Genomic DNA, 12,135 nt, shown 5'->3' with positions numbered 1-12,135 from the left:
GTTAGCGAGTTCTTCGCGGACGGTGTTGTAGGCAAGTTGTTCGGTTCACTGCCGTGGCTTCGAGTTCTCGCCGCACTATCAGGTCGTCTGCTGATGATGGTCGCTGCGCTCCTAGCCTGTCGTCACAAGAGGATGTCGCGGCTGTGTTCGGCAGACGTGCGAACGGCGTTGCAGTGCGGCGGAGCCTGGCCTGCTCAAAGCGTTCACACTCTTTTATGCTGTCTTCTGCTGTTTCGCAATTTTCGCACATGAGCAGGTTGAAAGCATCGTCAGCGATCTCCTTTAGTACATGCCAGGCCTTGTGTAACTCAGCCATATCACTGTCGGCCTTACAGCACAAAGCCAGGACGTCCTGCATGTAAGAGACATACGATTCTGTGGACGTCTGGGCACAGGTCGCTAGTTCTTCCTTAGCGGCGCTATTCCGCCAGGAGGGGCGGCCGAACAAGTCCCTCAGCTTTTGCTTGCACGTGTCCCAGTCGTTAAGCTCTTCCTCGTGGTTGTCATACCACACCTTCGCCGTGCCTTGTAGGCAGAAGACCAAGTTAGCTAACATAATCGGGCAATTACACGCTATACGTGGCGATCCAGTTTTCCACATCCAGGTGGTCCGTGCCGCAGAAGGTTGCTGGATCTCGCGGTTGAGCAAGCGCAACCGTCGGGCTTGCAGGCGTCGATGTGAGCCGCACCATGTCGCGTCCGGTTTCGTCCGTCTTGCTGTCCAGTCTGAGGTGACGACCACTGCGGAGCTTCGTTGTTTCTCGTGGGTACCCCGCACCTCTCGCCAATTTGTTACCTTTCGGAAGTCACATATAAAGATGTATTTAGAGTATCTACAGGAAAGACAGCGATACACAAACAAGATGACTGTGGAGACCGATTTTACTTCGACACGTCAAATCGTCTTCTGACTTTGGCGCCAATCTTTGTTGTGTCGTAACTATATGTTGTCATATACTGGTATGTACATACAATGAGCATGTGCGAGTGTGTGCGGTCTATACTGGTTGCCGCCCTATGAACCCTCCCCTGAGGAAAGCCCTGGTGACATCAGCTTGACCGGCTAATTTTAGAGCACAAGTCACTAGGGAAATCAACCGGCCCCGTTTCTCGAAGCGCCAAAACAAACACGAGAAAACGCTAGCGAAACAGTGTGTCTGCTGCTGGCCACTTCGGCATTTCCGAGGGCGCGCGGTGACCTTCTCAGGCCGTTGGCGCCGGGCTTACGCCGCGCCTGTCGCGCCCTCTGCTAGCGGCGGCCAACAGCAACCCTCACGGACTTGGGCGCGAGAGCGTCGCCCGCGCGCGTACGAGGCAGGAAAGCGTGATGCGTACGTACGAAACTTACCGGCAGCGGCCACAAAACGGCTCCGCTCTCACAGACAGATTCAGAGAGAGAGGAGAAAGAAAAAAAGCGCGAGATATACGAAAAAGAAAAACGCAAACCAGAGACCTCCAGAGAGGGAGAGGGTCCACACGCGCGCAGGCACACACACAAGCATAGCGTACATTCCGCGCCCTTTTCCTCCTACGTCACGGCGTCTATGTGCCCTTTCCCGCGCTGCCATTGGGTGGACGTGGAGAGTGCGGCCATTGGACCGAGTCAGTTCAAGACGTCACCAGGCGCCGTGACGTCGGGTTTTTTTTTTTTTCTGCTGTGCTTGTCTGGAGGGCCTCGGCGCGTTTTTTCCTTCCGCCGGGTCGGGCCAAAGTAGTGCCAGTGTCGTGTCCATATTTGTAGAGTTATTTCCCAAGTAAGAATTATAAAAGCAACGAATTAACTTCAACATGGTTTGTAAAATTTGGAAGTTTGGACATATTATGCTTTGTACGTGAATAATTAATTGTAGGTGGCGGGAATTCCACGCCAGCGTCAGTTAGCGGAGTGGTACAAGAGACGCGAGGCGCCTTCTCTCTCTTGATATTTATCACATGAGCGCGGGCGTTCGCGATTCATAGAAGGCAGCGGACGCTCGTGATGGTGGTTGGTGCTGTGCGTGGTGAAAAAAAAAAGTCCCGCCAAACCGTCAGCCTCGTTGCTTGTGCCCGTCGCATCTGGCCATTTGGATTATCCACCGTTGTTTGATCTGTGTGTTGTGTTTCTGTGCTCCGCCCTGGATTACACAACGATGGTTGGACGGCGCATACCCGGTTTAAGCTCTATGCTATGGGATCGTCCAGGTAATAACCACAACACTATGCACGGCGGCGTTATTCCGAAGCATTGTCCCACGGATACTCACAGCGTTGCTCCGCTCTTTGCAGCGCAAGTCGAGAAGAACAACTCGTTCGAAAAGAACTACCGCGTCGGCGCGCTTCTCGGCAAGGGAGGCTTCGGCACGGTCTACGCTGGCACCCGGAACCGCGACAACTTGGCGGTAAGGGGACCTCCATGTTCGGCCTTTGAAATTGCGCCAAGTTTCTTCTCCCGAGTAAGCGATGCGTCCTTCGCGGTGTATCGTGTTCGTCGAAGTGTGTGGGTGGCTAAGTTATGCGAAAGCGTTTAGTCGATTCTACTTGAGCGCTTCGGATTAAACGAAACCGGCCGCTGGAATAGCGCAGTTGGCGTCATTCAGCCAGTATCGAAAGTTGCCGTTTGCGCGCTCTAGCGAAATTGACTGATTTTTTAAAATTCATTTTCCAGGTGGCCATCAAGCATGTATCCCGGGACAAAGTGACCGAATGGGGCACGGTGAGTGTTGATCTTGGTTGTTGGGAATCGCAATGTGGAGGGGAAAAGAATGCGCCCCCCAGGGCACGCCAGAGTTCGCGAGCGTCCGTTTCCCTCGGTCAGGAATGCAGCCAACCTAGATCGGTTAAAGCCGCCGATTCTTTCGGCCGGGTGAGGAGGTTCTTCTCCTCCCGCAACCTAGATGCAGCAGCAACGGCGCCATGTTTGCCGCTTCTCCCCTTGCCCGGCAGTTCGTCGCTCGCAGCGGCGGAATGGCGGCGCGAGCAGTTTCGCGGCGGAGGGGCATTGTTCGGCGCGACAGAGCGGCGTCGGCCTGCAGCGCCGCCGCCTCGATTGTTTTGGCGCAGCAGTGTTTTCGCTTCCTGTTCGGTGCGCGCGTCGATCGATGCCACCAGTGTGGGACATGTCGAAAATATTTGCGCCCATTACAGTGCGCGCGCAGTAATTATGCCATCAGAATTTCCAAATCGCTATAATTATGTGTCTCACCGTAGCACGCAGTGGCCGTGTTGCACAGATTGCGCGATTGCACGAGAGCGATTTACATTTGCGCGAACTTGCCCGACCGTACGCCTCGGATGGCTGTGTTCATTAGAAGCGTAAAAGCCCTAAGACGAGCGTGTGTCTTCTCCTGGGAACAGATCAATGCTCAGAGGGTGCCATTGGAAATCGTGCTCCTGCGGCGTGTGGACCACGTTCCGGGCGTGATCCGGCTGCTGGACTGGTACGAGCGCCCAGACTCGTTCATTCTCATCATGGAGCGGCCGGAAGTGGTGAAGGACCTCTTCGACTACATCACCGAAAAAGGCGTGCTCGAGGAGACTCTTTCGCGGCTCTTCTTCAAGCAGATAGTCCAGTGTGTGATGGCGTGCCACAAGGCGGGCGTCATCCACCGCGACATAAAGGACGAGAACATTCTGGTCAACCTCAAGACCCTCTCGGTCAACCTCATCGACTTCGGTTCCGGAGCCGTCCTTCGAGATGGATTCTACACGGACTTCGACGGTGAGCCTGTCATACTAAATTGTCTTCGCGCGGTTGGGGCGCGATCCTTGCCGAACGCGCCTTGGGGGATGTCTGAGGAACGTGGGCATACAAATCATGTTGTACCTGCCGTAGCTTTAGGGTGCGTGCTAGTGAATTGACACTTGGAAAAGAACTCCATGGCGCATAAATGTCGTTGTTTGAAGGTTGTCTCCAGCATTCTGCGATTCAACGGTTTAAACGCGTTGCTGTCAATGTGCCGCGCTTGCGCAAGCAGCGATTATGTGCCTAGGCGTGAAGCGCATTCTTACGGTTGTGTGACGAGTGCGCGCAGATAGGTGGCACGCGCGTGCCGGCGTCGATCGATTCAGGTCTAACCGCGCGACAGCATCCATCTTTGTTTAGTTACCAGGAAGCCGTCCATTGCAGCCACGTCTCGCTGCCGCCACTGTTGCCGGAAGCGCCGCGAGGAAGGTGGCTGTGTTTTGGCCACGTGACCGCCCGCTTCGGGCCCTCCTCTTCTCTCTCCCCATTTCTCGTCTGCCGCCCGATAAGGTTGATTGGTCGGGCATTTTCAAATGTCCGTTGTGGCGATTCTCTTGTGCTTCGCCTTGCAGCAGACATGGGCTGATTTTTCGGCAATAGACCTGAGCAGTTGATAATGTGATGGTATTGTCGTACTTCATTTAGCTACAGATTTTAATGCACGGCCACTTCACCGTGTTGCGCTTTCACCGGTCCGGAAGTAGTTTTCCAGAACCACATTCTGTTTGAGCCCGTAGTTCTCACGCCACTGTTACTCGGCCCGGCGCAAGTTCAAGTGCAAAACCAGTGTGTGTGTGTGTAAGCGTCATTTCAAGGCCCTGTTGGTGAAAATGTTGCACCGCTAGCCTTCACATCATCGAAAAAATGTACACCGGTGATGTACTTTGTGCGCATGTGCAATGAAAAGGCCGTTTCACCCGCTCCATCAAGCAAGTCTGTTTACGGGCAGATCACACGCCGAAGGCGCTGGCACGTCTCGTGTGCACTGTGTGTGTTCTTGCCGTGGCGTGCGTCGCCCTGCGGGTGCCTTTCGAGGCCGTGACGGTGGCGCGTTTTGTATTTTCGGCTCCGTCACCTGCCAGCGTAGTCGGCGACCCGAAAGGAAGGAGCGTCCTGCGGAGCGAGGCCGTCGTTGACCGCTGTTGTTTCGTGTGTGCAGGCACCCGGGTGTACAGCCCTCCCGAGTGGATCCAGCGCAGCCGCTACAACGGCCGCGCCGCGACCGTGTGGTCGCTGGGCATCCTGCTGTACGACATGGTGTGCGGGGACATCCCGTTCGAGCAGGACGAGCAGATCCTTCGTGCCGAGCTCCACTTCCGGCGGAAGCTGTCGCCCATGTGCGAGGACCTGATCCGCCGCTGCTTGGCGCTGGTGCCGGCGGAGCGGCCCACCCTCGAGGAGATCCTCGAGCACGAGTGGATGGTGGCCGACGACCTCAACAGCACCGTCTCCGAGAACATCCCCGTGCGCTGTGCGCGCGGCGAGCAGTCCTCGCTGGACCAGAACTCCACCGGAAGTCAAGACAGCATTTGCATTTGATGATCACGCCCTCTTTAGAGAGCACCAATTCCTCATTTTTAGAGAGCCGCTGTTCATCATCATCACGGACGTTGCGTTGCGAACTGTGGACAGGCCACCGCTGGCGACATGTGAGAGACGGGAGAGAAGCCCTAATGTGCCGCTAAACGAGTCTTCCCGCTGATTGGAGACGAGGATACAGCCTTCTTTTTTTTTTATCAGTGCAAACACGCGCATTTTGCGTAGCAAGAATCTCTGCTCTGCCAAGTCTACGACTGCCTAGCGTGTGAAGGACTGGGGATCCTATATCTGTGTGCATTTTTTCTTTGCGACAGACTCGAGTGCAAAGTCGTCTGAAGAGGTGCCCATCCGTGCGTCTAGGGGCGAAGAAGCTAAGGGACTGCCTCCTTACTGCGTAGCTGTGATATGACAAACAAAGAAGCATGGGCAAATCCCTCCTTACAGGACGTTGCTGTCCCTGTGTCGCAAGCAGACCAGTCTTGTTGCACACTGGTGTGTTCCATTCCCCAACTACACGCAGTTGTGAGTTTGTTTCTGTCGGTCCACCTGTATTTATTTTGAGAATGTACAGAATGAACCTTGCCTACCTTCCTCCCACCCTGTAAACAAAGCCCTTCTCCATCATCACCAGCATTGTAATCTGCCATCCCAGCCGTTTCATGAGCATAAAAAATGTACATATATGCAGCATCACTTTTGCAATTGATTTGGGGGTGTAAAAGGCACCCGTGTCACATTTTTTTTTTTTTCAAATGTAAAATTGTCACTGCGAGTATGCTTAGTGGTTTTCCTTTTAAGTTATTTGTTTCCTCTTGTGGAAGAAAGATGTGGGAGCACCATGGTAGCAGCTGTCTGCTCGGGTGTGCTCTCTCGCTTCCACTCCTGTTCCTCATATTTATGTGTTCTTGATTAAGTGTCATCCTTCCCTGTCCTTTCGGAAAGCATTGTGTACATAGTCTGTACAGAATAGTTGCGAACCGGGTATTTTTATAAAAAAAAATGCTGAAAATAAACTTGTATGTACGTTCTGCAGGACACACAATGTTTCTGTTGCCACTGCAGCCTGAGAGAGCACAAGCTCGGCCAGCTCTGGCATGCATTGGCGATTTCTTTCTCTGTTATTGCATGGAGAACGAAGCGAACACTGGAGTCTTTGCAGAATGCGGGAATGTACGGCAGCTTGGCAGCTGTGGTTAACCTCGGCCACCATTTGGCTGCATTCAGTCTACAGCTAATGTAATGGTGAATAATGCAGCTCTTGTTTTTGTGCAGCTGTCTTACTTGCACTTGAGAACTTGATTAGCCCCTCTAGAACATGCTTGTTGTTGCTAGCAGGCAAGTTCTTTCGTTATGCTCCCAAGTAAGCCACCAGTGCCATTATGTGTGGTCAGCATGAATGAGGCTATGACTGTCTGCAGATAATATGGTTGGAGCAGCTTTCAGTCAGCCTTTCTCGCTCGAAACATCTGTGATTAAATTAGTGCACCGAGAAGCTGGGCAACCACAGCAATATATTTGACACAAATAACTTGATTAGAACAGTGATCGTATCGGAGGAAAAGTCATTTACAAAATTTCTAGTAAATCTGCATGGTTTCATCGGAAAGCTTCTCGGTTAAATGCACCTACTTGGGGCGTTGAACTAGACACCACTGCCTTTCCGTAATATTGATTGCCTCATGCTTAGTACGTGGCGAAACAACTTTCCCTAGGTAACGAGCCCATGTGAGCCTTCTGTTGATGGCCACGCCACCATCGAAATCGTGCACGTTTCCTGAGGTGACCTGCCAAATAAAGCTTGGTTTAATTTCATCATGCAAAGCCTTCACTCTAGACATTGCACTGGTGTAGCAGTGATGCAGCAATACATTGCGTCCTCAAGCAAGAGGAGATCCAGGCCACACGGTGGAAGCAGGGCATGTTCTTGCAGGCATAAATGGGGCCATTTGCCTTGGACTGCCAGTTTTTAAGAATGGCTGCCTCTATTCTGGGCTGTGTATAGGAGGCACCACTTGCTTTAACGACACTTGAGAGGTCATTTACAGCCCATGGTAAGAAAGGGCGCCGAGCAAGCGCACAGTCTTGAAGTAGTACTGCGCTCAAGTCGGGTCGCAGCACATGAACTGATGGCACCATTGCTGAAGCAAGCTCGTCGCTTTTTGACTACAACCCACGAGAGCTATTCACTGAACATGCTTTGTTACTTTTTGACCGCAACCCTGAGAACAGCTAGTAACGTTGGAGAACAGTTGTCAGCAGATAAGTTTTAGGACTGACAGTCATTTAACACAGATTCATAGATTCTGTGTAGACCGTGCATGATTGATAACCGTGATTACAAAGAAAGCGCTGCTCACGTACAGACGCATCAGACAAGCCTGTTTCGTCATCCGGCTTAAACCAACCGTGCCGTGTTTCTAAAGGGACCGCATAGACTTTCGTCGGCGGTTGCAGGACTGCAGCCGCACGCTGGGTCGACGAGACCGAGACACGTGCCGTCATGCCAGTGTTGCGCGTTTAAACTGCCTCTCCGTAGATCGCTCAACAGGTAGGCATGCAATGTTCTTTGTTGCACGAATGGAGAGCCAAGGAATGCGCCACTGTCGTGAGTCAAAGTAGTCGGCGGCCGTCGCTTCGGTGGCGAGTAGGACGACGTCACGCAAAGTGATGAATTGAGTAGGGCACCTAATTCGTTTGATTCGTGCGTGGGCGATGCTTTGCGACAATGCATGGTAGGCGCACTCACGCGTGTTTCAGCGACTAGCTTATTTGTAGGTGTCGCACATCGAAGTAATTTCCGTGGATACCTGAGGCGCAGGAGACATGCCAACCGCTCCATTGGCAGAAAGTGAGGGTCGCGTTTCCGAGGCCAGATACGATGTTTCCTTTGCGCGAGGCCGTGCGTACCGGTATGTTCCACTTTGAGCACTGCGCAAGCCGCTCGAGTTGTGTTCACACGAGCGCACCGCCGAATCGACACAACAAATGCATCAGCCGTGTTTACACGAACGCGACAGGGAGGCGTCGCACTGTCTGTCTCAGTAATTCCTTGATTGCAACCTTTTGTGCGTTAGTCCATAGAGACGTTACGTTTTGTGTCTCTCCGGTGTACACGCGGGAGCAGCAGACGCTGGCCGCTTCCCATTTCAGAGGACTTGAAGGCGCAATGAAAAAGATAGCCTCATACTTTGCGCGTATCATTCTTATGGGCTAGAGAGAGGCCATACAAAGAGCCGACTAAGTGTTTTCAACATTTGAAGAATGCGGAGTAATTGAAATAACCAGATCTGCACGACATAATGACAGTTTTGACAACACAAAACAGCACTACAGAAAACAAGCCTGCCAAAACCACACAGGGCCGCGTCTGGAAAAGCAGTCATGGGTGTGCGATGTAAACAAGACACTCGCCGTGGGTACATCAGTGGCGTTGAGCACGACGTCGATCCCAGCGTTTAGACGGAGTGCAACTCGGTTACTCCAAAGAAGAATCCCGGGTGGTCAAAGTTATTCCCTGTGGTCTATAACCACCCTAGAATTTAAATTAATGATTATCAAGCTATAGCATAAGAGTACAAAATTTCGTCGCATAGTCATAATTGCCAAATAGACACGAACTCGCTCTTCTGTCGAACTCAAGCCACTCGCGGCCTTCCGCGCATCAGTCATTCTCTCACGAAGGCGGCTCTCGCCAGCGAACGCTAAGCGAAGGTTTCTCCGGCTCTTCGACTTTTCTGCGGCTGTCTGTAGGCCGCGTCGGGAGGTGGTCCAGAGCATGTGTGCACATGGAAGGAACGTGTCAGAGAGGAAAGTCGACACGAGAAACTCGTTTGGACCTTTGCATCGCGTCACACGTGCACAATACCCTCTAGAGATCCCTGGGTATCGCCACATTAGCCTCTTCACAGCTGTAATTATCCCGGACGTCCCTCAAAACCATTGCAGAAACATTGCTTGCCTTTCTACTAAGTGCAAGAGGGCAAGCAGATAGAATTGTAGAGAGGAGTTCAGCATGGGTATAGAACCGACGGCACTCGCGAAACGAGTAAAGAACAGACAGCCATGCCACTCTCACAGTTCTCATGCAGGGGGAGAGGGCGGGAGATGGAAAAGATTACGTGAGAAGGTAAGCGGTTGCGGGCAAAGTGAAGGTAGGTACGGTATAGTACGTTTCTTCTGAAAAATAAACACCACGCTATCTTGTCAAGCGGACGACTGATGCAGGTCGTGCAGACGGAAAGCCGCACTAAAACGGCCTAGGCGACACTACGTAAGTGGTCGCACGTCAAACCAACGCTTCTGCGCCCGCTTGGCGGCTATGGCATTGCTCGTGGCGGCGAGTTCCATCCCGACCATAGCAGCCGCATTTCGAAAAAATACAAAAAACACTAATACACGCATATTTAGGTGCACAATAAAGAACACCAGGGTATCTAAATCCGGAGTCCGCCACTGCGGCATGCCTCAAAATCTGATCGTGGTTTTGACACGTACTACATGCCCCGTAATTCAATTAAGGTTCCCACGATGCGATGTGCCATGTGAGGCAATACTAATGCTCAACCCTTCCAGAAATTATGAACAATGGCGCACAACAACGCCTCAAGCGAACACGCCTCCCTGGGTGTTCTGCGCACTGCACAAACAGCACTGGCGCACGCAAGGTAACGTTTAACGTCAATTCACCGCACTTGCATTGGACTAAACGCCGAAGAAATTACACATTCGCTGTCAACACCTGTGGTCAATCAAACCTAACAGCATAGATAGCTTCGCTTACATCGATTCCCACAGTGCGTAATACCTGCATACATATATATTGCATCGGTGCACTTCGGCGCCAGTTCTGTGCCAGGACAGGGAAAGAAGTTGACGTTCGTGTGTGTCTCGCGCTGTCGGTTTTTCGGGCTGTGGCCACTGTGGCTGGATTGTGTTAGTGGCCCTTTTCCAGACGCCGTGCCCACGTTGCTGAGACGGACACGCCTGTCACATTTGGTGGACGTGCGGGATAGTTTCTTTCCTCGTGCTGGAGAGAGGCACGTGCCCGGGGGGGGGGGGGGGCTGCATACCCGCCCACGCCACCAATCCTTGCGCACATTTCTAAAGCACCGTCAAATCAATGTTGAGATTTGACAGCTATTTGGTGGTCAACATTTTGATGTCTCTTTCACTCCTTTTGGATGACGGCATTTATCGGCATCTCCTGGGGTGTGAAGGCCGGTTTTCTCATCAATTCAGTGCCCACGCAATTAACTCGAGAATTCAGTTGTCACCATCTATTCAACGGTCACGCGCATGGCTGTTGCTTCGTTAGTTCAACCTTTTTTGTTTAGACTGATCCAGAGACCAGGAAAGGAATTCGGTTCGTAGTCAGCTAGTCTGTATGCTTGGTCTGTATGTATGCCCCCTTCCTCATACGGCGGCCAGTCCTTGCTTTCCGAAGACGCCGACAGAAAGCAAGGACTGGCCGCCGTATGAGGAAGGGTAGGGGATTGGGGGTTAGTCTACCGACACCCACCACCCCTGGACACCATCAAGGACATAATAAAGTTTTATCTCTCTTGAGGAACGAGTCGCAGCCGGAGAAAAGGCCAGTTGAGTTTAATTTTTCTTTTTGCTTCATTATTACCTCGAGTGGCAGCTCGCCGCGACGCTGGCAGATCGTCGGAACCATGTACCCGCGATATGGGTTCAATAAAGTGCAAATTAAAATAATGCGAAACAGCGTCCATCATCAAACCTTGCAATAATCCTTAAACCCATAAACAATATGACTGTCACCCGTTACCTCGTCAGGTTTTTCCCTAACTGTACAGCACCTTTAGTGCAAAATTCGCAACTGGAAACAAGAGTCGCCAAGGAGTTGAAAAATTAAACCAAGGCAACAGTCAAACAGGAAGGAAAAGCAAAAATTAACAAATTTAACCATTGTTTATGAAAATATTTATGGGTCAACACCTATTTATTATAAAGGAAGTAGAGAAAACGCTGCCGGAAGTGGAGAACAAGTCTGTGCATTTTGAATGACACTTATACAGTTATCAGTCGAGCTGTCTGACGTAGGCACTTCTCTGCTGTGCTATTGTGGGTATTTTTCCAACCTTCCGCGGTTGGCGCAGTACGTCTAGAACCGCAGCGTCCTGCGCTCTACGCGGTTGTACGGGATTGGCGGCCACGTACCATTACGCAGCTTCCCAAATAACAATACGAGTTGTTATTTGGGGAAAAAAATCCTGGATACGTACAGACTGGGATACATAGCGCAAAAAATTACACAGGGACAAGCAGGAGCACAGGACGAGCGCTAAGTTTCAACAATTGATTTATTGCAGCTGGTGAGTACATATATACTCACTGGGACACCACTGCAATAGACACACTGAAGGGAAGGAGGAAAACAGTCATGTGACTACTATGCCCAAAAATTCAAGCTCTTTCCTTGATTAAAGTATCGACGGCGTGCTAACGCACTCGCACCTGCTCTGGCTATCTCAGCTGCTTCCACAATTTCCCTCGTAATCTTATTCCTGTGGCGATAGACAACAACAGTTTGTTTTAAGAGCGGGAAGCATGGTGCCTTCGCGTCACATTTTCTACAATGGGCAGTCAGATGCCCATCTATTGCGATGCTCTCCACTTTGTTACTATGCTCCGCCAGACGCACGTTTAAACATCTGCCCGTCTGGCCCACGTAGTACATCCCAAACGAAAGCGGGATCTTATACACAACATCGCGAGTGCATGTAACAAAAGGATCTTTGTGCGCGGTAGCGCAACCAGGCTTTCGTTTCCTCATGGGACAGCTCAACACACTCAACCTCAAGAGTTTGTTAGGTGATGTAAACACAACGTTTACACCAGAACGCTGCCCAACC

The 12,135-nt window shown here is 51.6% G+C and overlaps 1 protein-coding gene across 2 annotated transcripts; it reads left to right on the top strand.

The window, feature by feature from the left end:
- Positions 1-1,925: 1,925 nt before the first annotated feature.
- LOC142557846 (serine/threonine-protein kinase pim-3-like) lies at positions 1,926-6,295 on the top strand. Of its 2 annotated transcripts, XM_075670047.1 has the most exons (5): positions 1,926-2,181; positions 2,266-2,378; positions 2,645-2,692; positions 3,334-3,697; positions 4,881-6,295. In XM_075670047.1, the coding sequence occupies exons 1-5, from the start codon at positions 2,130-2,132 to the stop codon at positions 5,258-5,260; spliced, it is 957 nt and encodes a 318-aa protein (XP_075526162.1). In that variant the 5' UTR covers positions 1,926-2,129; the 3' UTR covers positions 5,261-6,295. The 2 variants fall into 2 exon arrangements, with proteins under 2 accessions (XP_075526162.1, XP_075526161.1); XM_075670046.1 differs by lacking the exon at positions 1,926-2,181 and having other exon boundaries at positions 2,188-2,378.
- The last annotated feature ends 5,840 nt before the right edge of the window (positions 6,296-12,135 follow it).

The sequence above is a fragment of the Dermacentor variabilis genome, chromosome 9 (assembly GCF_050947875.1).
Source record: "Dermacentor variabilis isolate Ectoservices chromosome 9, ASM5094787v1, whole genome shotgun sequence".
NCBI classification, from domain to species: Eukaryota; Metazoa; Arthropoda; class Arachnida; order Ixodida; family Ixodidae; genus Dermacentor; species Dermacentor variabilis.
Note: the sequence above shows the minus strand (reverse complement) of the source record. Positions and strands in the feature narration are given on the sequence as shown.

What these genes read in the sequence shown, in the direction of transcription:
- LOC142557846 (XM_075670046.1), top strand. Translation starts at nt 2,199, where the DNA reads ATGCACGGCGGCGTTATTCCGAAGCATTGTCCCACGGATACTCACAGC. An exon ending in GGAACCGCGACAACTTGGCG is followed by an intron (nt 2,379 to 2,644) that starts GTAAGGGGACCT and finishes TTCATTTTCCAG; the next exon opens with GTGGCCATCAAGCATGTATC. An exon ending in ATTCTACACGGACTTCGACG is followed by an intron (nt 3,698 to 4,880) that starts GTGAGCCTGTCA and finishes TCGTGTGTGCAG; the next exon opens with GCACCCGGGTGTACAGCCCT.